Here is a 25,561-nt window from a genome sequence, read left to right as displayed (position 1 = left end):
AATACCTGCACGTGTGTACGGCACAGGGAGGGGTGGCAATAAAGCTGAACAGATACCTAGATTAATGATTAGATTAATCCTCTCCAGCCCTCATTCCTAGCAATTAGCTGCACATGCTGCCGATCCATTCCTGGTGCAGCACACCACGCACTTCCTACCTGGAATGCCTCCAGAGGAAGAAAACGCGCTGCTATATGTTGCAAAAAGAATGAAGACCCTCAAATGTCACCTCTGCATGTGGACAAAACTAAGCAGACAGTGCACTGACAATACCTTCCACTCACCTTATTCTCAAATCCCTCCTAGAAATCCCTGGCACCTTCAGCAGAGAGCAAGGGGAGCATGAGAAATGGTCTCCACACAAAACTCGTCCTTTACCTCACCTAGCAGCACGTAGTGATGGGTTCCTGGGTCACAACGGTCAACAGCCTGCTCAGGGTGGAGATTACTTTTCTCCAGCAAAGCCCAACCTGCACTGTCTTGTCTGAAAAGTGGGGATAGGTAAAGGCAGCTTTGAAATAAAAGGCAGCTGAAAAAATACTGATTTTTAAAACCCCTTTTAAAAAGAAGCCATGTACTTGTTAAAATTGGTGAATTCCCTTCAGGATCCTGACAGGGAAGGCAGCATTTGTGCTGGGATACAAAGAAAAGCGGTCAGAACATGTTTGTAATCCCAATGTGAACGTTTAAGACTTGCTTCGAATGAGAAGCCCCAATCGCAGTCACTTTTACTTACTCCACAACCAAGAAATCCATGGTGAAACATTGCAACTGTCTGCAATTATACCACTGCAGTACTCAGCAAAGAAAGCAGGAAAGCAGCAAACCAACACACCCACAGCTCCCTAAAAGGGCAGCTTGCTACCAACCCAGCTGCAAGCAGAGGCGAATGGGGAACTGAAGAGTTAAGTAAATGAGATGGCACAGCAGTTGTTTCACAGCAGCAGCAATAAATCCCCAGATTACAATAGTAGCCTTGTTTGTACATTAATGACTGGCTGGAGTGATTACAGCGACAGAAATGCTTTTCTCAAAACAGCCAGACAAGTTCAGACAGACAGTGGGAAAGGGCACAGAAGACAAGAAAGTAGAAGAAAGGGGAGAAAAGAATCAGATGGAGGATGTGTGAACTGCAAATGAGCTCGGCTTTCTGACTCAGGGCCTGAACTTCTCCCTTGGTGCTGTGGGGCCTGTTAGTCACACCCATCCTGCCCCATGCTACCCATTATTCATGCTCCTCCTGGTCCTGATGCAGCCATACCCTAGCAGCAGCACGTTCCCTGCCAGCACACCCTATGTGCCACACATTAGGATGCACCAACTTATCCTGGGGAAGCATTCAGCTGCAGCATGCTGAGCCCCAGGTGAATTGGTGGGGACCAGTGCTCCTCCGAGTTGCTGGTGCCCTTTCCCTTGGCTGCTCCCGATGCAAGGGTAGTGCCCCTGTTCTGCCAAGCTCTGCAGTCCCTCTGCTTTCAGCCAAAGTAGCAAGGGGCAGGCTTCTGCCAGCCAGCTGCTTTGGCTCTCCCCACACACCCAGTCCCAAAGCATCTTGAGGAGCATCTGGTTATCAGGACAGATAACTGAGTTGAAGAAGCTCAAGTGACTTCATAAGTGACTTCATTAAAAGAAAACAGAACGGGGAAGCCAGAAAGGAGTGGCACATGAAAAGGGGAGGTGGCACTCAGCAGGGAAAGTCATCATTTCTACATTAAGCAAAAATGACCCAGAGCAGTGTTGGAGCCAGTCTTGAGGACAGGGATACTCAGGATGCAGAAGTTTCCCAAGAGCCCAAGCACGTGGCAGAGACAGAGAGTACGGAGGGAAACCTCCAAACATGAATGCTTTTTTTGCAGTCCTGCTCCATGGCTGCAGTGCTACAGGAGCAGAGGCAACAACCTCCTGCAGCAAGTCGAGGTGACTCAGCTCCCAAATCCTTCTTCCAGAACTCACCTCGCTGACGGTTTAGCGCTCCCTCTGATCCTGAGCTGGGCAGCCACCAGCAAGCCACTGCAGCTTAATGCAAGCCTAAGCCACTGGAAATACAAGGGCAGAGCGCACACCTCTTTCACACAGGGTTAAGCCGATGTGTTTTACTTAACAACACTTGAGAGCTAAGAGCAGAGATACGGGAACTGACTGTGCCAGAGACCAGTGCTTGCCCGTCAGAGCTCAGCAGGCATGTATCAGCAACAGAGGTGGGCAAGCAGCGAATGCCTCCAAAAAGCTGGCCCTGGATCTCCTGCCCTGATTTGTCCATCCCCTCCAAAACCCTCCTTCCTACAGATCACGCAAGAATAGAGCATTTCAGTCCCCACAAGCAAAGCACCAAAGGAAGGACAGAATTAGGTTTAATTTACATTACAGGCCTAATTTCTATTCAGCCTTTGCCTACGTCTTAAGTTCCCAAGGGAAGATAAAAGTGCGGGCTTTCTGCTGCACAGAGAGGGAAGGAGACCAGAATCACATCTTCATGTTTGTTTCTAAGCAAACTGTTGACAGCCACAGGGTAGCAGATAAAGCCTCATCCCTGGAGACATCCAAGGTCAGGCTGGACAGGGCTCTGAGCACCTGATGGAACCGTAGGTGTCCCTGTCCACTGCAGAGTTGGGCTTTATGGGCCCCTTCCAACTCAAACGATTCTGTAAGCAGAACACAGAAAGCTCTGGAATCAAAGAACAAAAAGATCCCATAGAGACTACAACTGGAATTTTTTTTCTCTAACAGTCTCATTCAAAGCACAGAAATTGTTTATAACATAATACATAAATACACATCTTTACCAGACAGTAAGCTGTCTACCAACCCGCAAAGCCAGCATGAGTTGGAGTTATTTCTGGGGCTGGAACGAAGGGCATTGGCCCTTCTGGGCATTTCCAAGCCACCTTCTTCCAACAAGGCCTTGGCAGCCCAGAGCTGTTACTTTGAAGCTAGCACCCCCATGATGAATGAAAGGCTCAGTCCATCTCTTGCAGGATGGAGGCCAAGTTCTCCAACCACGAACAACACCTGCTCTCTTCCTGCACTGAGGACAGCACAAAGCAGAATTAAGACAAGCAAATTCAGCCTAATAGCTGACAGGCTTCTGCAAACATAGAAGTCAAAATAATATCCACTATTGCAAATCCATTTCCCCAATGAGTTTCCTTTTACTGTACTTCTATCATCTTGCCTCTTACACACACAGCAACAGCCATCTCTTCTCTTTAAGCTCTTCATGCTCCAAGCTTCTTCTAGCTCAGGTGGCAGTGATTTAGGACACAGGGGATAAGAACAGGAAGAGTGGAGCCAAAGTGCTGTGCTTGGTAGTGCTCTGGAGACTCTGTAAATAGCTGTTCTCCTGCTCAGCATAGCAATCAACCCCTCCACAAAAGCTAGGCTGGCTCACACATTTTCTGTGTGTTTCTGTTGGGCATCTTTATACTGAAACCTCTTAATAAATGTATTTTTCTTTATAACCCATTGGTCTGGGCATCTCAAAACACCCAGTGCCCTTCCCTTCTCTCAGACTCCAGCTGACCTCCCTGGCTGTCACCCCACCAACAGATGGCCACCATCAAGTTGCTCTTCCTGCAGAGCACTGACTACAGGATTTGAGCAGCACCCTTCCAACAGCTAAAGAAGGGGACACCACTTTGCCTACCAACTGTGCTACATTTGAAGGAGGTGAAGAAGGCAACAGGGCTTCTTGAGGTTGTGGGAAAGTTGCAAATGAGGACCATTTGATGGATATGATGATGCCTCTGTCACGAAGTTCTACACTCCTCTGGTAAGGTTTGCAAAGAAATCCTTTTGCTCACTGCCTCCAGGACAGTCGCTCCAATGTCAGGCAGGCAGGAATGATTCACTCAGCAGTTCCTACTGCACAAATGACATATTCTAACTACTTTTATGCTTGTCAGTAATACATTTCACAAAGACCAAAGGTCCTGAATTCTGCCCCCCAACTTGAGGCACAGGCTGGTAGGTCTGAGTCTTGCAATATACTTGTAGGTCTTCTAGAGGTCAGGTCCAGGTTTTCCAGGCTATCCCACACACTTTATAGTGCTGAACAAGGAGACGCTTTTAAATGTTAAGTATTCAGGAAATAAACTGTCCATTAAATAAAGATGTTTTTCGTACTGCTATCATTAATCCAAAGGAACACACTGTATCAAAGTAGTGCATTAAAGCAAACAAACAAACAAAAAAAGCAAAGAAAATGTCAAGAATAAACTAGTAAATAGGAGGTTTCTACGATGTCTCCAGTGCAGGATCAATATCACCGACTCCTGCAAAATCCAGGATTTTATTTATAGTGCTTCCAGCCTTCTACTGGTGAAACCTCTGAGCGAGAGCCAACCACAGCTGACACGCTGCTGTCCCCAGGTCTCCAGACAGCTCATTTTTTACCAGTCAGTGCCTGCTTTGCTACTGCATCAGAGTGCAAAAGGCGCTGAAAGCTGTCAGCTTCCCAGCTGCCGTTCACCACCCTGTAGGTAAATGGCAAAATGACCAGCACAAAGCTTTCTGCTTGCTTTGCTGCTCGATTGCGTGCCCTCAGTGGAGGCAGGCTGAGAAACCAGCCCAGGCAAAGCACAGATGCTCTGCTGGCTGCTGCATGCTCAGGGGCTGGGAAAAGCACAGCACAATTGAAACACCCAGTGTTTCCCATACAGAAATGCCACCAACTCTGCCTGCTCCTCACCTGAAGCTCAGCTTGCTCAGTGTCTGCTCTCTCCACCACCAACCAAGATAACAGCTTGCCTCACAAGCACCTATAAAGACTGAAGGCTCAAGATTCCTCATGCAGAGGAGCTATGGTATGCAAATAAAGAACATACTGGGAAACTGATAAGATACATGATCTTGTATCACCTGTGTCCTGGGGAAACAACTTCTCTTAATTACCTGATCCAAATGGCTTTTGTTTTTTTTCTTACACAAGCAAGCAGAACTGGATATGAACACAGAGAGATGGAGAGTGGTCTCAGAACAAATTCTCACTGGTTTCATGAAACAACTGAAGAAGCAGAGGAGATACACACCACAGAAAACTATTTCTCAGAAAACGAGTGTAATGTTTGTTCAAACCTCAAACACCAAAGAAGTAACCCTGAAGATAACCATGGGAATATCCCAATCAAGGAAAAGCAATGATTACACTTTATTAGATACCCAGGAATTCAACCACGAAGCAAAAACCACAGGAAATCAAGCTTTACTAGTCCCTCTACTCACATCTTCCCCTCTTTCTTTCCTAAAAGAACTCTTACCAAAACTCAGCCCTGGTATCAGCACCAGTGGGGACCCATTCATCCACTCAAAATAAAACAACCAAAGGTAGATTCAGGAGCACTGTTTGTGGCACAGCTAGGACACATACTCCCACCTTGCCTATCAAAGTTTTGTTCCCCAAAACCCAGACCTACAAAGTGGGCCAGTTATAAAGGCTATCGTATTTCAAACTGTATCTAAGTTCCTGTAAACATAACCTTCAGAAAGAAAGAAGAAAAGAGCTTTTGGCTGTTCCCTTTTCTGCTACATTAAAATGACAAGAAAGATTTATTTTTCTTAATTATTCTGTACTTTTTCCAAAAGCCCTGCTTGAACCCATTAGGTATTCTGGTCTCCTGTGCCTGGCAGACTCAAGGGTGACTGAAGAGCTCATGGCAGTGCAGAAGGAAGAGTGGGGAAATCAATGAGGGAAGAGACTTTCTGTCAGACTCTGAGAGCTCTTAAGTCCTGGCTTACTTCTATTAACAAAGCACCTGGGAGAGAACTTCTTTGAGGAAGACATGATGTCCGTGACCATTTGCAAAGATGAGAAAAGGACTGACACCTGAGGTTCTAGACAGTTCCATCAGGCTGCTACTTCTAGATGTCATCATTCTACAGTGAAATGAATTGCACAGCATTTCCGCACCCTGCTTCCCCTAGCATGAACAAGCATGGAAGTGATCAAAAAAGGCAAAAACACCGCTTGTTTAAGAAAAACGTTCATTCTTCTAACCGTCACTGAGAAAAAGAAACAACATAAGAGACAGAAAGCCATTTTTCCTTAAAATTCACTGCAAGTTTATTTGACTACTCGATCATCCCCAGACATCCTGGATCTATTAATGACTGGTTTATACCAGAAAAATCCATGCAAAGCGATTTCAGTTCAACTAATGCAGCCTCTTATACTTGCATGTTAAAATAGTTTTACTGCATACTTCAATCCATGCAGTTTGATAATCGAAGGATGTCCACATGGAGGAGGGGGGGTCTTAAAGAGACTGAAAAGGACATACAGCTCAAATCCAAAACAAACTGCCTCACATGGCGCAAGAAAAAGGTCAACCTCCCAAGTTGCCAACACCAACCCAACCTCCAAGAGTGACACAAAACAGTGTGAAAAGAATTTGAAGAACTTAAGGGGCTGACAATCACAGAAACACAGAACTCTTTGGGTTGGAAGGGACCTCAAAGCCCACCCAGCCCCAACTTCCAGCCATGGGCATGGCTGCCCCCCACCAGCTCAGGCTGCCTAGGGCCCATCCAACCTAGCCAGGAGCACCTCCAAGGATGGGGCAAATAATTGCAAGGTTTGAGCTTTGTTTGTTTTCCCAAAACTTCCAGTACCTGTCACATATTAGAGGTGACTATGGAGCTTCTCTGCTGACATGCTCAACAGCACACACCTGCAAAAACCTCTCATTTCCCTTTTAAGTGTTTCTCTCCTTCCCGTCTTCCTCTTTTATTTATTTATTTATTGCTTCTTTGCAGGTTCCTCATTTACCTTCAGACTCAACCATTTAATTTTTAATAAAAGGCTTCACTGTCTATCCCCTTTCTCTTCAAAGGCCCAGTTTTACTCTTCTGCCTCCTCTCAGTCCCCCCTAGTCTAATTGTTATTATTATTTTCACCTTCAGTAGTTTCATTTGCTTTTTTCTCCGCTCTGTTCCTGTTTTCCCCTTCTGTACTAAGTCCCTTTCATCCCTCACCTCCCTCTTGCCCCCGGCCATGCATCCAGATACACATGGAGCAAGCGTAACCAAGCAGAAATATGAAAGGGATCATCAAATGCTTGCCCCTACCTATTCAAATATTTGACTTGTAATGATTAAGTTCAAGAAGATCATAAATATTTTTTTATAGAGCTCTGCATGTCTTTAATAAACCCCAGCTTCTGCCTCAATGGCAGGCAGAACTGCAGTTGCTGAGCTGTTTCCTATGCATTACAGGAGATTTGCTCCAAGGTAAAAGAGAGGGATGCCCGAGCTGGGAGCTTGAATTATAAGCAAGGAGATTTCATTCCCCACCGCTGCTTGATTGAAATTCAATGCCTCCTTCTCACCTGCTGCTTTGCGATGCTAACCTCTCCCGAATGGCCTACAGTTCCCCTCCATGCACAGCAGAGCAGCCATGCTTCTCACCCAACCCAGAGACCCTCATCACCCAAGCTGCAGTTGTACAGGAGGCAGCTCAGCCCAGCCTTTTTCAGGACACATCCTTGCTATGGAAGCGATGACTTCACTCCTTGCCAACCAAGGTGCTCAAAGCTGGCTGGAAAAGGAAACCAAAGACGGTGAAACTTCGGGGTTTTTTCAGTGTTTTGATATCTTCTCTGCTTCTTTTAGGGGAAGCAGGGAAGCCCCTCCATCCCCAGACAAACAGTACAGGCTCCTGCCAGGAGATGCAGCTCCTGTCCTCCCTCTGCAGGGGAGCACATGCTGCTGTTTAGCATCCCACAGGAAAAGCAGGTCCCACCAGCACAACAAGCCCCATAGCAGCAGGCCACGAACACTGCACAGGACAAATCCTGGAAAGCACCCCAAGCCCCTTATCCTGCTCTCAGGACAGAGCTGCTTGCTGGGACCTCAAAATGGTCTTCTGCCAGGAGGAAATAAATAAATGAAATAAAACATGCCCGCGTGCGGGCTCATGCAATTTTAATCAAACTAATGCCTGCAAAAAGGGGGGTGGGATGGAGGGGGCAGGGAGGGATTACAGTGCCACTTGTTCAAAGCTCTCCTGTTTATTCCACATCTGCGATCCCTCCTGAGCTTCCACCAGCAGCAAGGAGCACGAGACACACAAAGCGAACACGCTGTGCGCACCGAGCTGTCTCTTTGTTTTAGTCACTGTCTGCCACTAATGTCAGCCAGAGAGCACTCCTGGGAGCGATGCTTCGCTGCAGCTAATGACACACCAACAGAAGCACGCCGAAAGGGCAATGAGGAAGGCAGGAAACTCAGCACCCCAAAGGGCAGATGGAGGAGCAGCGATGGGAGTGTGGAGCTTCGACTTGCTTTCACAGAGCTGGGAGAAGGGGTGCCAGGAGGACACCCTGCGTCCTGCTTACAGCAGGGGGGATGAGAGACATCAACAGCAATGTGATGGGGATGGCAGCAAAGCTGCAACGCTGACGCTTACCTGTCCTGTGGGAATATAGGAATCATTTGGGGAAGCTGGCCTCCACTCAATGCATCACTTGCCTGAGCTGCCCACCTGGGCACAGACACCAGAAGCAGGACCCCACAAGGCTTGGACCTGGGCCCCAGGCACCAGCCATCATTCCCAGATGGGGATTAAAGTTAGGGAGATGGGAATTCCAAACATGCAATGGGCAAAGCCATGTGCATTTGCCAGAGAAGCAAATAATCAGGTGCCAAGTAGGAGATTAACCCAAAGGAAACAAAGGCAAAATCTGCTGAAGAAGCTGCTGCTGCTGCTGCTCCCCCCAGAGGAGCACCAACATGATGAGCAGGGATGAGAGCAGCACGAGCAGCACTGACTGCTGCCAAACACAGACTCCTGATTTTACATAGCTGCACAACAAGCATCATGAACAACTTTGTTGGCCCAGTGATGCAACAGTACCTCACCGAGAGCAACATGAGAGGCTGCCTTGGTAGAGAGACTCTCTTTGCACACTGCCAGCAGGCTGGTGACCAGGAGACACATTTATACACTGCCTCTTCAACAGCCAGATGTGTGTCATGACAGGCTTCAAATGACATGTCCCCAGTGCCAGTGCTGCTGTCGCAGTGTACGGCTGCCTGCAGCAATACCACCTTGGGCTGTGATGCTGTCATGTCTCATAAGCTTAACCAGGTTGGGTTCCTGGTAGCCTAGAGAGGCTGTCCCACTACTCCAGGCATACACCCCAACAGCAGCCCTGCATCCTGCCTGTCACCAGGAGGACCGGCATTTCTGTTGCGACAGTGTTACCTCACAGATGACAAGGGATCGGACAAGGCTCTGGCCATGCTGAACCCCACAGATGTGAGTCCAAGCCACAGTGCTGCTACCTATTCCACCACACCGATAGCCTCCCAATTCTTCCTCTCCCCTTCTCTCCATTGATATCAGACCCTTGGCAGGAGCCTCTTGAAGCTGATGAGATCTGACGAGACCCAGGTCTCTGAGGATAGGCAGACAGCAGACTGCTGCTCTGGCCACAGACATAAGGCAGTGGAAATGATCTGAGAGCAAAGAGTGCCAGCATCTCATTTCCTACAGCTCGGCAGCCTGTTACTCATAAAGTCACTTCAAAAGGAGCTCCTCAAAGCATGCCGTGCTGCCTCCTACTTCCCTGTTGCAAGGGGAGAGGAAGAAAGGGTGGGAGGCAGTGCAACAGTAATTACTGCATCCCGATGACCCTGGTGGAAGGCAGTATTAAAATCCTGCTCTCCTATGCCAGGGTCAGAAGCACAAAACTATACCTATGGTATTGCTGAAGGACACATGAAAAGGGTGGCAAATAGCCCCTACAAGGCCCACAGCAGGAGACCAGCCAGAGGTGGTGATGCCATATTTCTGGTGAGCATCCTCCCACTGCAGGAGGGAATGAGTACGTTCCCTCCACCCCACCTAGCCATCCCTACACACAGCCCTCCCTTGCTCCAACACCTCCTGGATGCCACTCTCCTACACATCCCACTGCTCTTCTTCCCACCTGCCACTTTCACACTCCCTCCTCCTCCTCTTGCCTTCCCACCCCTTTTTCTCCCTGCCTTTTACTAGATTCCAACTCCCAGCACAGCACTCTGATAATCACCAACTTTCCCATCCCATACGGACAGAAGCTCCACCATTCACCCTGATCAAGAGCTCCAGCTCTGCCTTGGCTACGTGCACCCCAAAAATAAGAGGCAGAAGCTCTTCATACACAGGACCACCTGTACCAGTGCCACATCCTCTGGATGCACTCACACACTCGTGTGGGTTCAGCTGCCAAATGAGGCTTTTTGGATGACTGACAACCTCACCTCCTCTCCAGCCTTTTTCCCTGTGTCCAAGCGCAACACTGCCAGGTGGGTCATCCCAGCACACAGCCATCACCTGTCATTTTGCAGGGAGGTGTACAAGTGGACAGGTGGCCTCTGTACACCTGGGAGCTCAGAAGGTGACAGTGCAGTGCTAGAGGGCTGGTGGTCATCTGCGGTACACTGACACAATACTGGATAACAAGGCTTCAGTGTCTCATGTTAACCCTCTAATTTAATGACAGCCTTACATTAACCCTCTTAACTAAACCTTTAAATCATGGTTACCTGCTGCTTTGGGACCTGCTTCCAGTTTTCACCCTGAAGCACAAATCAGCAGGTGGACTTTGCACCTTCTCACCCTCAGCAAGAAGAAATCCAGTACTACAAGTTACAATCACAACACCCATTTGGTAAGGGATGGTTCCATAAATACCTCGCTCTCAAAGAAGAGGACGGAAAATCTGAAGATTAAGGTCTGAGAAGATCTGAGCGTACACCATGCCTGAAACTGAAGGATGTCCCCAGGGCAGTCATCCCTACACCATCACCTCTTTGCAGAGCCCTGTGCTGACATTTTAAGCAGCATGAATAAAGTTCTACAAGACTCAGGGAGCAAGAGTGAGGACACTGAAAGGCGTGGTGGTGGTGTCCTTCCCATCTGAAGGCGGCACAGAAATCCAGAACTGGGGGAAGGCATTAGTGTAACCGTGCTGTGAGGTCAGCTAGCTGACTCAGGGGCTGGGTAGGAGGGGGGGAGATGCAAGCCCCTCCCCAAGGGACAAAGCAGCACTCTCACAGTTCTTGCTGCTCTGCTCCCCATTACATCCACTTGCAAACAGCTGTCTGGCAGCATTACCAATCAGTGCCGCATGGAATAACGTTACATTTTCCCCAGCTCTGCTGTGCTATCTTCTTTCCTCCCCACCTCCAGCTGCTGCTTTCCTTCCACCACCCCCAAGCTGGAAAGCAGTAGTGCATTCCTTCATTTTATCCAGGATCTACTTTTCTAATAATGTAAACAATTTACTTGTAACCCATGCAAAAAAAAAAAAAATTAAATACAGTTAAACCCACTTAAAATAAATACTTGCTGAAGGAATATCAGCTGGAGACTGCTCTCTGACTTATAATAATCCCACTGCGCCCAGGGAAATCCTCTTAAACCTATATCAGATAAAGATTGTAAAACTGTTATAGGGCTAAACTGACAGGGCAGCCACAGAGTCAAGATGGAAAAATTTGTCCCCCACCAGCTTTCTTTGCCCCCATCTCAGCTTTGGCTCTCATCCCAGCACATCAGAATTCCTCCTGCACTGGGCCTGTGCCGCAGGGCAGGAGGCACTGGGGGAAACTGCCAGAGTTTGGGACAGGACCGCAGGCTGTTCAGCAATGGGCACTGCCCTTCCCCTCCACTGCATGGGGGCTCTGTCATTCACCACCAGCCCTGCTTTCCCCACAGCACTCAAGGAAAGCATTGGCATCCTGGGAAGATCGTGGAGCAGATCCTCCTGGAAGAGATGTTAAGGCACATGTGAGATGTGGACGTGATACAAGACAGCCAGCATAGCTTCACCACTGGCAGATTGTGCCTAACCAATGTGGCGGCCTTCTATGATGGAGTGACGGTATGGGTGGATGAAGGAAGGGCAACTGATGTTGCCCACCTGGACTTGTGCAAGGCCTTTAATATGGTCCCGCACCATGTCCTTATCTCTAAATTGGAGAAACCTGGATTTGAAGGGTGGACTGTTCAGTGGGTAAAGAGTTCGTATGATGGTCATAGCTGAAGGGTTGCAGTCAGCAGCAGGAGGGTCAGACCCAGATGATCTTCAACATCCTCTCCAACCCAAGCCATTCTATGAAAAGCTGCAGGAGCAGCTGCCCTCACCATTCTGGGCAGCAGATCAACAAGAATGCAGAGCAATCCAACCCAGGTTGGCACCAGAGGACAAACAGAGCAATTTTCAAGGGAAAGTGAAAATAAAAGGAGAAGGAAAAAGGAGCAAGCAGAGCAAGATGTCCCCAAAGAGATGGCAGGGAAAAAACAAGCAGCACAGAGTGCAAAATTTTGCTGTTAACAGAAAAACAGCCAGCTCCAGCGTGGGATTTCTCAGCACCGCAGCTGGCAGGAGCTGCGGGGATTGTCCTTCGCTTTCAGAGTTCACCGAGCAATTGCTGAGAGCAGGGACGTCTGCCATATGCTGCCAGCTGCACTCCACGTTAACGCCGAGAGGCTGTCATGAGGTGGGGGGAGAAGAGCACCCCACACCCCATCAGCCTGGCAGAGCTGCCAGAAATGCCAGTGGGGTATGTCAGCAGGCACAACGTGGTCCCTGGGGCAGAGCCACCAGACTGACTGCTACCTGTCACACACAGGGATGCACGACAAAGAGATTGTGCCCCACGGCCACCCTCATCCAGTCAGCTGGTTCAGCTAGGGAAGGGCGAGACCCTCCAATGCCTCCATTTAGGGAAAAGAGTCTGGGACAACCCAGATGCTCAGGCTAAAGATTTTTCTATCTCACCTTAAAAACCTTTGCACTCTTTACCTCTTATCGACACCAAGCACCCAGACGTGATGACATCTATGTAAACAGCCTGTAAACTGCCCATTGCTCTTCTCAAAGCAACAGACTGAAAGACATCCTATTTATAAATAGGACATTTAGGACTACCAAATGCCTCATTTTACTGGGAACTGGCAGAGCACATGGGGGAAGTGCTGGAAGGATAAGTGATAGGGGCACACAGGCTGTTGTGCATGGCTCCAGCAGCAGAGGATGGCAAGCCTTGCAGTGGCACCCAAGTGAGCACCCTGGCCCCATTGGGTGATGCCAAGCAGAGACAAGTGTGTCTCAAATCACCAAGAGACCAGGCTGGAGGTTGCAGCCCTGAGCCTCCTGGAACGAGGCTGCTGCAGGCTCTTCTCCTTTCCAAGATCATTTTGGCTGGCTGGTCTCACTTTCCTATTCAGGTTCAACACTGCACAGAAACCTTCTCAAGCCAAATGCTGTGATTCTTCACCGGTTGAAGGCACATTTGCATTTGGGCTTCTGCACTTCCCTTTATGACAGGTAAAAGGCATCATAAGTCTAGGAGGGAGAGGCTGCATTTTAAAGGCCTAAAGGCTAGAGCTGAGAGCAGAGCACTGTGCAATCACCCGAGTCTGTATTCATTTCCATTTTTAGAAATGCATTTTAAAATACATTTCTTTCCTACAGTGCTTATGCATAAGCATACAGACGCACAGAAAAAATGGCACATATTCCCACCTTAAGCCTGTTCCACGTGCCAACTCAATTTTAAGAAGTACCCTGACCTGAAAAGGGTCAGTGGTAAGGCAAAACATATGGAACACAGTGATGCGACCCCAATGTGCCTCATGCTAGGTTTCCCACCAAGGGGTAGGTGGGTGGGAAACAAGAAAGGATTCATTCCACAGTTGAAAGCCCAAAGGTGCCATGAAACTGGGCTGCCTACAGCTCAGACTAATGGGGCAGGATGATGAGGAAGGGGAAAAATGCCACGACACAAAGAAGGAAGAGAGTAGACACAACGGGCTATGCATTTGTTCAGGTACAATCTAGCTAAAATTTATTCTATTTTGCCTGCACATATAGAAGCAGAGATACGCAATATGATAACAAAAAAATAAAACTCAGGCAAGCAATTCCAATGTGAAAAGAGACTGCATGTTGCAACAAAACAGGAGTAATTGGAAGCATTTAGCAGGAAAAAATAACAGCAGAGAACAAGATAAAGATGCACACAATAACAAGTGAACCTTCTCCAGCAATGCAAGGATGCTTGGAGAGATTTCTGTTACAAGCTTTTCAGAACGGCACCCACAAAAAGGTATTGTAAAAAGCACACAGAAGAACTAGCCTGTGCAATGCATTGCCAGATTGTCTACAGCTAAAGCCAAGATTAAAAATAAAAAAAGAGAGGGAGGGAGGGAGGGAGGGAGACTGGCTCTGTCAGCAGGTCTTAGTGCCTTCCTCCTGCAGCAGGGTCACAGCTGGCAGGGCCCGGTGCCCCAGCCCAGCAGCTCCTGCTATCTGCACCACTTCTCCAGGGCAAAGCCAGCGCAGAGCTGAAGCGGCACTGCTTCCAGGACACAGAGCTGGAAAAGAATCCTATTCAGGATCATTACCAGGCAGAGCAGAAATATAAGCCTTTGTTCCTAACTCCCGTTATCTAAGGAGCTCAAAGCACTTTACAATTATTTAGCTTAGACTTTGTGAAAGGCTTGTACAGCTTGTATGCTATTATCCCTAATTTCACCAGCTGGAAAGCAGGGAGGGAGACAGGGGGGAACTGCACCCTGGGAGAGGCAGCAAGCTGGCGGCTTGGTGCAAGGGAGAACCTGATGGCCAAAGTCTCCCAGCCCCACACTGCTCCAGAAAATGGGTGCTGTGCTTTGCTGCTGCCACTGCCCAAGCTGCATCCATAGGAATAGCTGGAGGTAAGTATGCTTACCCGTGCTCCTTGCTCCCTTGTTATTAAGCACTCCTTCTCCATACATAGGAATAGAGAGAAAAAGCAGAGCAGCGTAGGCAAATGCTTTTTTTCCTTTTTTTTCTTTTTTTTTTCCAAGACTACTACAGGGAAATGTAGTCATGTGAAGGAGGACAGTAAAAACAAAATACCCTGTGTCTGGCTGCAGAGGACCACCTAGGAGAAGGTATTTGAATTTTTATTTTATTTTATTTTTTATGCCAGCTAAAGGGGAATTTGAAAGCGAAGGACATTTTACTCCTCTGGGGAACTAATTAGTGCAACAAGCACAGCCCGAACAAGCAAAGATGAATATAACTCACAGAGCAGGAATTTCAACAATAACCAACCCTAGAACTTACGTTGGTTAATTGACTGCTTGGCCAAATAAAACATACACATGCTTCACAGAGGTAGCAAAGCCAATGAGATGGCCTCAGATTTCCCAGTCTGAGATTAGGATCTCCAGATTTCACCTTCATACAAAGTAAGCAAGAGATAAACTCCTGTAAACTCTCAAAGGAAATATGAACATATGAAATACAAGAAATAGGCCAGAAAAAAAAAAAAAAACAACACTCTTCCATACCACCTGGTATGGTGGTAATATTGCTGGTGCCTAATACTGCTTTCTACTGCCCCACAGCCAAGTGATGTACCATAGCACAATGCAGTGTGGAAGGGACCTTTGAGGTCTGCATTCCAACCTGCCCAAGCAGTGGTCAGATAAGGTCAGATCCAGTTGTTCCCTTGATCTTTGTCAGGTGCTGAAAACTCCTAGAGAGGCGGTGGTGTGCCACCTCACCAGGCAGTCTGAACATCTTGTTTGGACTTTTGTCTCCTGGCTCATTCTTCCACTATGCACAGCTGTTAAGGGTCTGGTCTCTGTCTTCCCCAGGATGCAACCTGCTGGCATGTATGACACTTTCCCTTGTCCCTCAGGGAGAGAAATAAGCAAAGGCAGCACAGAAAAAAGCACCTACATTGTCTGCATGATTATCGTCTTTCTCTTTGACACCTCCCTTCAGGGAAGCCACCTTCAGCCCAGTTAACAACTGGAATCATGTACAGCCAGTGAAATCCATGAGATACATGTGAGCAGAAGTGACTACTCTCATGGTGAGTGACCCCAGGCCCCCAGGGCAGCTGCTGCTCTCTCCAGTATAGCAAAGCTGGGTGAAGGCATACTCAGCTCTGCACGCAGACAGATCACGTATGGCAACAGTTGACAAAGAGGAGAAGCTGCTAGCAACAAGCAGCAGCAGCTGTTACAGGCAATAAAAGTTCACTTCATTCTTTTTGCCTCTTATGCCCCCATCAGCTCTCCACAGTCAGTTCTCAAGATTTTTGGTTGCAAGTTTAACCAAAGAGAACAACCCTCTTCCCTCAAAAGCCTGAGTTGCACTTGGCTCCTTCCCTTCCAACACTGAGTATTTGGCCCATACAAATCTTTACCTAAAGCACCACCAAAACTTGTGATGCTGAATGCCAGGACAAGAGGCAACAGGCCCAAACTTGGACACAGGAGGCACCAACTGAACATCAGGAAGTGCTGCATTGAGCAGGGACACAGCTCTGGCACAGGCTGCCTACACAGGTTGCAGGGTCTCCCTCCTTGCAATCTTCCAAGGCTGACTGGATGCTGTCCTGGACAGCCTGCTCTGGGTGACCCCTGCTTGACCAGGGGTTGGAGCAGGCAGCCTCCAGAGGTGCCTTTACATCCCAACCATGATGGAACTCTGCGAAAGCCTCTCACGTGCTCGGCTCATGCTAATGCCCTTCTCTCATCCAACCCTGGGAGCACAGGAAGGACGGTATCCATCCCTGAAGGCACCAGCCTGCTCTTGCTCGCTGCTGAGGCCAAGTGCTGCTTGGCTCTCAAGTCTGCACCAATCGCACCTCTTCGTTCTAAAGTACCTTGGAGTTTGCTATGCATCTCCCTGTCCTAAACGCTTTCATTTTTTTTTTGCTTTAACTTGTTAAGGATTGATGCCGCACAGCTGCTTCCCCAAAAATACAGAGTTCAAGAGCTGCCACCTCCTCAAGTGCTTTGAAAGGCTTTCTCCCGCTCTGTCGCTACCTGTTAAAGAAAAACCTCAAAGCTTGATTTCCTCCCTCAAATCAGTTACTTTCTGAAGAAGAGCTCGATGTTTTTTGGAGCACAGATAAAAAAACCTACTGAGATAAAAGCCTGAAACTTCTGAAGAGGTTAGACCTGGGCCTCTTGGCTGTAATCTAAGTAAGCATACAGGCACACAAACAACCCACTGCAGATACAGAGTGGAGTACAAATCTGCAGTGACTCACGCACTCTGAAGTAACTGCCATGTGCTCACTTCCCCCCCTCAGCAACACACAAGTTTATTTATCCATCAACATAAGATGAGAAGCACAGGCCAGAATCTCAAGACTGCACGGCACTGCTGCTGCTGCTTCACCCAGCTGCACAGAAACACCTCACCAGCCACTATGGGAAGAACTCGACACTAAATGCCACGTTAAGGCTCTCTCTTCAGTCAACCTAGAGAAAGATACCTTAACCTAAACAAAGATGGGTTGCTCTCCAGGTTTGTCTCTGTCCTCCGAATGCAGACACTGCCTCAGCACCTAGCTTAGACTACATGGCATTAGATGAGTGGGACGACACTTCTGTAGAAAACAAACAAACAAACAACAACCTTCCCCACAGCCAACAAATAGCTTCAGCAATTTCATATTGGCCTTGGAGAACTGAACTCTATCAGCTCTACTCAGAATACAAACAATGGAGCCGCAGACTTTGTACATGGGCTTAATCCTTTCTCATAAATCAATCACAAGGCCATGATTCCATAACATCCTGCAGACTTGCACCTGTTTTTTTTTTTTTTTTTTTTTTGCTGCCCCACTTAGCATCTGGAATTCATTTAAGATGTGTTGGGAGGAAGAATGCAGGACATCTCCCAAACTGGGCATAACTTCTTCCCAATGATGCCGTTCAGGAGTAGAAGAGAGGCAACAAGATACAGAGAGAGACTTGTTTTTGAAGCAATTGAAGTGAACTTAAGGCTGATTAAAAACATTAAGCCTTTGTATACATTCATCTATAGCAGAAGGCCCTTGAACCACATTACTGGCCTAATTCCTAGCACAGGTGAGATCAATGCTTGTGATATGTGCCTAAATTCAGATCAGTGGAGATTACAGTCCCAAAAAGTGCCTGGGGAGCACTGTTTACTCCAGGCCATCACAGAATCATTAAAGCTGAAAAAGACCACCAAGCTCCCTTAGTCCAACCATCAACCCATCACAGCCATGCCTGCTACATCATGTCCCTCAGTGCCACGCCTATCCTCTTCTGATGTTACATCAGAAAAGCAGTGCTAGATTCTAGCCAAGATCCCCAGTGAAGGAACCTCCTGATGAGGCACCAAAAATGGGAGAGGGACAACCAGACATGTTTGCTGACCATAAGGTGCACAGAGCTGTATTTTGAAGCCCAACTAGCTACCAACTCTCTTTTTTAGCAACCTCAGAAACCCCTGATACTGCTCAGAAGGCAAAAGCAAAGACACATCCTAGCCACTACTGCAAGCAAAGATGTGCCAGTATTGAAAGCAGCCCCATGTGTGATCCTGTACTGCTGTCTCATCCAGCCCCAGCAAGCTACCCCGTCACAGGACTGTCTGCCTTGGTGAAAAGGGGGAAATCTCTTCCCTCCGCTCTTCCTTCAAGCCACAGGGCAAAGCAACTCAAAGATCCCAGTGCAGCGAGCCTAAAACTATCCATTTCACACATAAACAGAGAGAACAGAGATGCTAACAAACCTATCTCCCTCCAGGCTTTTTTGCTGCCAAAAAAGAGCCACTCAATCTAATGAATCAATTAAAAATTCATAACTGGATGGAAGAAAAAAGTTTGGTTCTGTTTCTGAGAAAATGAGAACAATAACTCTCCTACCATAGCATTCGCGTAGCTCTTCTTGACTAAGGTCTGTAGCAACGAAGCCATTTTGAAAGCCCACCACCTGTAGCTGCTCATCCTTGCGTGCAGGTCCTCTCACATAGACTCACTGCCAGAAAACAGGGCTTCACATGGACACCTCACAATGGCTCCCAGCATTGCTTTCAAGTATGCTGCACCAGCAAACAAACTATTTATAAGAGACAGGATGGCACACATGGTCCTGGAGCACAGTGGAGACACAGCTGTACCTACACAGCTGCAAAAGCTGCCAGTGGGAGAAAGGCTGAGGGTAGCAGCACAGGCTGGAGGTGCTTCTACTGCCCTTCCTTCTGTGGGGGCTTGTCCTTCATGAGGCATTGTATAATCAAAGAACATTAGGATGTTATAATCAAATATAAACAAAATAAACAAGAGAGTTTGACAAAGCAGACAATGATAACAAAGAGAATAAATAGAAGGCTTACCCCTATCCTGGGCTCACTCACAAAACACCAGCAGAGTGGATCTCCAGAAAAGATCCTTCCCCTTGGTAGCCAGCTCTTAAATAGGTCTAGGAGAGGTGGAGCCAGGCTGCACAGGAGAATTGCCTTCACCTGTGCTCCTGTGGCTGACTCATGGCTCACCTCAGGTGATCAATCAGAGGTTCAGGCCGTGACTCTGCAGTTCCCATACAGGCATCACACGAGGGCATAAAAGAATTCAGTTTCTGTCAGAGTTTTGTTAAACCCCAGCAAACACCTGCATAGATACACACTCAAAATGCAAGTGACCCGAAGTCACTTCTGAAGTGGATTTTTGGAAATGAATTAAGCTAAAGCAAATTAGGGCCACAAACACATTCTGAGTGTGAGTATCCACAAAGGGGCATAAGGCGATTTAACTAATCCACTAGAAGTTACTTTAGATCAATTTCCTTGACTATCTCTGACACATGTAAGCCCTGAAGCTGATGTCCTCAAAGCACTAACCACGGATGCCTTCAGTGCCGAGACCCAAGTTCCATGTGCCCTGTGACCAGCGGTAAGGGCGGGACAGAGCACAATCATCTCACCCGGAAAGCCCAGGGCTGGCCACCAAGGAAGCTGCTGAGCAACAATTAAAACTTGGAAGGCACCAGTTCCTGAGCCCTAGGGACACAAAAATAGCATCAGACACATCGGCTATGTTCACTCACAACCCCTCCCCACTGCACTCTATGTCCATGGCTAACACCAGTCCTCTCCCTTGCTCTCTGCTTTCCAAGGACTGTGGCTCAGATGCTGACTCCTTGTGGTACAGTTTCCTGAGTGATTAGCCCAGTACAAATCCCATGGCCACTCCCTCTCTCTGTCCCCAAGCACTCAAGCACTTTTTGTTTTATGATAGGTTTCACTACCCCAAGTGCTGCGCCAGCCTTCATTCAGATTGGTTTGAATGAGGAACCACAAATCCAGTTACCCGAAGCAAGCCACCTAATTACAATAAAGGAGTGTTTAGGTGTGGAGCTCCCCACTCAAGATGGCATACACTGATAGTAAATGGGAAGGTGGCCACCAAAACAACCATCTGAACTGCAGCCCTTCTGGCTTCTTTACCTTGGGACAGCAGGTGAGAGAGTGGAATGATACCAGGTTAAAGGGCTTACAGTTGGATCACTTTCTTTACTTCTCCACCCTGCTGATTCTCTATCATCATCAGAACCCTGTGGATTCAAGTGCCATCCCCTGACCAGAGTAGACCCCAACAGGTAGTGCTCAGAGACTGAGAACTCCTTCTCTCGTAAGACCTGCTGATGAACACATCTCCCCATCTGCAGTGGGAAACCTGTCTGAATCCGTACAAGCTTGAGACCCATACGCACCCTCGTGCCGCTGCGTACAGAACAGCACATCCTCCCTGGTAGCTTTACCATCACCTTGACGCTACCAGTAAGAAAACAGAAAATCAGCCAGGCCCCACAGAGCAAGCCGTCCTTCAAGACCCACCTGTCAGGTTTGTCTTGGCACTGTAGCTCCCAAAGTACCTCTCGTCGGTGTTGGGCGTGTGGCACTCGTACTCCCCAGCATCTCGGTCCTGCAGCTCCGTGATGTGCAGCAGCACCGCGTCCCCCTGCACCCGCTCCACGTAGATCTCCTGGGCGCGCACCCGCTGGGTGTAGATGGCGTAGGGGAAGGAGGGGTCGGCGGTGCTGACGATCTGCACCTCCCGCTCTGAGGCTGAGGGCAGGTAGATGGACCACTGGAAGGTCTGCTCTGCTGGGCCCTGGTAGCCGCTCACCTTGCACCAAAGCGTCACGTGTGAGCCCTCAGTGCGGTAGAGAGGCCCCTCCTGCACCGCCACGTGCCGCTGAGCGAAGGCCATGCCTGTGGGAGGAAAGCAGAGCAGAGAAGCATTACTACCCAGCAGGCTGCCCATGTGCCCCCCTACCCCCTCCAATGCATCACGGCCACAGTCGGTGGAAGCTCCACCAGCAGACTTCCACACCCCACACAGGGCCACTGTGGCTGGCGAGGCACACGCTTGGCACCACTGAGGTGACACCACCCAACTGGTGGGACACAGCAGAGATGCGTGTAAAGGCTCAGCTAATAGGGAGCTCAGCAAGAAGACGGCAGCTCCATCACATGCCTGCAGCATGGGGCTTTGCGGGGGGGCTCCGCTCAGCAAGGCTGCGTGTTCTCAGCACCATTCTGCTCCTCCACCACACAGCCACCGTTTTGTTTCATGTGCTCTGACCCTTCTTGGGTTTCAGGCCCCAAGCCCCCTCCTCCCACAGTAAGTCTTGCAGTTGCTCCAGCTGGTGCAAAATCCTATTGTTTTTCCCTCATATCCAGCTTGCCTTCATTTGCCAGCCTCTCAGTCACACTCATGAAGGCATACCAGGATACACTTCCAAGTCTATTCAAAAGGAGCATACTTGGTACATAACAAAAACAATTAAAGTTAATGGAGGAAGCGGGCACATTACACTCTAAGACTCACCACCCCTGGCTGCTGGAAATCAAGACCCGGTATTGCACACTGTACACATGCAAAGTCATAGAGCTCTGAACAAAGACAGGGCAGCAATTTGCTGTATTTTTACACAGATTATGGATGGCTGGCCCTTGGGCTCATGGCACATTACCAGCAGAGCCCTCCAGGGGCCAGATAAATTACAGCAATCTATCTTGTTTGTTGCTACATCAAAGGCTGGAGGTCTGGAGACCACGGTGGGTGTTCATCGGTTATTGAGTTACCAGCAGCATGTGCACACGGTGAGGCCAATCACCCTGGCTTTTGTGACTGCTTGCTTGCCATCATAAAACAGCAATAAGCTGATTTAAAGCAGGTCCTGCATAATCACGTTTGCAAATTTCGTCCTCCCCTTGTTCTTGTGCACACATGGTGATATTTTTGTTTTCTCTCTAATTTTTGACAACAATGTTCAAGACCAGAGAACAATTTCATCCTTCAAAAACTTGCAACTTGCAAGCAAAAGGGTCAGAGGATTACTGGCTCCATCTCACCCTCTGGCCATCAGTGTCCAGACAACTTTTTCTTGACAGACACCTTGGATGGGAGCCAGGGGAGACGGTTCTTACAAGCTTAAAGCAAATGGTGAAAAACGGGTTCAGTATGTCCATCAAGCCATGCAGCTGAACAGATGGAGTGCAATTCAAACTATTAACTTGGGCTCAGCTAACTGCTGCTCAAAATTACATTTCTTTTGACTCTTTATGAAATAATGTGATTTCAAGAGATGGATGGATGGGGAAATCTAGCACATTTGAAAAAATAGTGGGAGGAATTGCAGAGGCAAGCACTCTCCCCAGTTTGCTCTCCATCCAATCTCTTCATCCCAAAGACAGATGCCACCAGAGTCAACTAACATCTATGGTGCAACCAGACCCTCCTCTCTCCCTGCAAAGGCCAAAAGACAAAGCAAACACTACTGCCTTTGAAGTGAAGAACTGTTTTTAAAGCAGGAAGGGCAAGATCTTTATTGCATACAAAGGTAGCTTGGAATACACATTTGGGAGGCACATCTTAATCTTATTGTAGCATTCAGACACCCTGCTTGCAAGAACAATTAAAATTGCACCACCACACAAACATGCAGTGGCAGGAATTAACAGTTGCAAAACCAACACTCATTTGGTTATTTCTGAGTTCCTAAGTAGATGACTGCTGTACAGTTGGTTTTATCTAGGAAAACTTTGACGAGTTCTCCAACCAACCCACTGCAAAATGATGTTCCATCAGGGACTGACCCTTGCTCACTGGCAAAATAACAACCTCAAGCATACACAGTGTGGATCTCCATGTCCCAGTGTGTGCAGATAGGATCCCCTGAGCTGCACGGCAAGCACTAAGGTGGGCTTCTTCCTTCCCTTGCCAGTGGCTTTCGGGAACAAGCAGAAAACACTTCTCAAATGAATAACGTAACTGAGAAAGGGGAGGAGAAAAACAATCAGCTTGAGACAGGCATTCACCACTATAAGGGCTCTCCCCAAATGGTTAACTTCTTATGTGGTGAAGTATGCTTGGCAGTTTTCGAGCTCTGGGAATTGCTGCATTCAGGCACGCACGGTATCAAATAGCATTTCTTAGTGAGCAAGCGTTTTGATTAGCAAAAATAATATGCCGAAGATCCCATTTTAAACTCTTATCTTGTCCTCTTGAAGCGAGAGAAGAGCTCACTGAAGGAAGAGTTCTGTGCTCCACACCTCTCCTTGGAAGCCCAGGAGACGATTAAGGTTGGCATTTGACTGGTACTTCACTGGCACAGCTGGCTTTTAATTGCAAATCCAATATAATTTACTGACAATGCAAGGGCTGATATGGAGGAGGTAGAGAGCCAAGAGCAACTTTAAAATTAATAAGAAGTGATATGTTCATGCATCTGCTTCCCCACCCTTCCTCCCTCCAAAAGAAGTCAGCAAATACTGCATGCTTTAGAGGAAGCACTCCCTGATCCTTATCCCTTCCAGATAAGGGCTGAGTCATGGGCCTTTTGAGCTAAGAGCAAGCGAAGCAACAGCTGGGCAAGCCCCTCACACTTCTGCTGACATTTCTTTCTCCCAGACCCCACTTTGGAGGAAGGAAGGTGCAGAGGCAGAGGAGGTCTCATGCGACACAACAATAAAGCTCTGGGTCACACTGCAAGGGGACGGGCAGATGCTCATTCCCAGCACTTCCCATACACTCAGCAGGCTCCATGGGCTGCAGTTTCATGCTGAGCAGCTGGGAAAGGCAGATGAAGAGGGATAGCTTCAGCAGCACAGCAGGGAGAAGTGCAGTGTCTCTCAGCCAAGACTTCTATGCCTCTCTGTTCAAACAACAAGCCAGAAAGGAGCGTTGAGTATCTCTGTTAGCTAGACATTTCACCCAGAAGAGCTGTAATTCAGTCTTTTCAGAATCAACACCCTCCCAGTAGTGTCAACTGGCTACAGCCAGAGCTCGCCTTTCCACACAGAGACACGCAGAGCTCAGGTGTTCAAGCACAAGTGGTCCCATAAGGGGCATGATCTGATGCCGCCTTTCAGAAATGGCCAAACACTTATTCTCTGGGAAGGAGGTGGACCTTCAGTTTTATTTTAGACAAACAGACATACAAACTGGGAACACTGACACAAGGCTTATCACAAGGAGTAAGTTGCTATGATGTAAGAAAGAAACTACCACAGCATCAACACACCCATAAAAATTAGGGAAGAATCACAGATTCATGAAGGTTGGAAAAGACCACTGAAGTCATCTAGTCCAGTCACCAATCTGCCATCACCATGTCCACTAAGCCATATCGCTCAGTGCCACATCTACAATGAGTTATCAAAAGCTTCCTGCACAAACACTCCTCCCACTGCTGAAAGCGTGGGTCACATCCGCACCTCACCCAAAGGCGCCGTAGAAAGCTGCATCAAGGTATATTAGAAAGCAATAGTCATTGCCAGCATAGCTTTAATCTGAAAGAGAAACTCCGGAGTATTATCCTGGGCCTCTAGTCACTAGAGAGCAATTAAAAAAATCTTCATATTTTCTATATCTTCCAGAAATGTAGGGCTGACAGCTCTGAACACCAAATGGAATTACGCAGCTTGAGGGGCTTTTTTTCTACTCCTGCAGCTTTACAGCAGTCTTCCTTCTCTTGGAGGCTCTAAAGCAGTATTTGTCAATAACTGAACTGCATGCTAATAATCCTAAATTCTCCTTAAAAAATTACTTTGTGCTATTGACTACAGTTAGCAGACAGTAAACATTTCCAAAGAGATCCCTCTTCCTCCTCTCACTGTTGCCTGTACAAATACACTGAGCACATTTGTGGTTTCTTTTGTTGTTCCTTTTGTTTGTTCAATTTATGGGTTTTACAGGAAGAGTTTCAGAAGAGAGCAAGAAGGAAAATAAACGGTAGAGAACCGTCTCTATGTAAGAAATTATGGGGCAGGGAAGGCCTTGGAAAATGATAACCTCTGAGGAGATCTGATAGAGGTCTGTACAACTGCGTGTGTCATGGAGAGGATGGTCAAGAAGTGACCATTTATCATCTCTTCCTGTTTAAAAACCTAGCGCTGTCAACCAAGATCAATCAGGTACAGTTTCACAACAAAGGAGGGAATTCTTGCAACTATACACAGCTGAACTGGGGGCTTCCTTGTCTAGGAATATCGTGAATAGGAAAAGATGCCCAGGTTCTTACTGGGATGGGAATTACTTGAAAAAGGACTACTAGATAGGTAGTAGATCCCATCAGATTCAGGAGGCTCCCAAGATGAGCTACAACTCCGTATTAGAGCTGTTTTCACATCCCTTTATCATCTGTGTAATTGCAGGTGATACCCTTCAGTCATACAGCCACATCTGATCTGCATGCTGAGCTTAAAAAAAAAAAAAAAAAAAAAAAAAAAAAAAAAAAAAAAAA

The 25,561-nt window shown here is 47.7% G+C and overlaps 1 protein-coding gene across 2 annotated transcripts in view; it reads right to left on the bottom strand.

The window, feature by feature from the left end:
* Positions 1-25,561, bottom strand: part of IGSF3 (immunoglobulin superfamily member 3) — a 77,395-nt gene that overhangs the window by 33,669 nt on the left and 18,165 nt on the right. For both annotated transcript variants that reach the window (XM_042809761.1, XM_042809762.1), the window contains exon 2: positions 20,646-21,023. In XM_042809761.1, the coding sequence (XP_042665695.1) occupies positions 20,646-21,023 (378 nt within the window). The remainder of the gene's footprint in view (positions 1-20,645; positions 21,024-25,561) is intronic.

The sequence above is a fragment of the Centrocercus urophasianus genome, unplaced genomic scaffold (genome assembly GCF_019232065.1).
Source record: "Centrocercus urophasianus isolate 14NV4802_14NV808 unplaced genomic scaffold, USGS_Curo_1.0 seq_12, whole genome shotgun sequence".
Lineage (NCBI taxonomy): Eukaryota > Metazoa > Chordata > Aves > Galliformes > Phasianidae > Centrocercus > Centrocercus urophasianus.
This window is presented reverse-complemented; position numbering and strand designations above follow the sequence as displayed.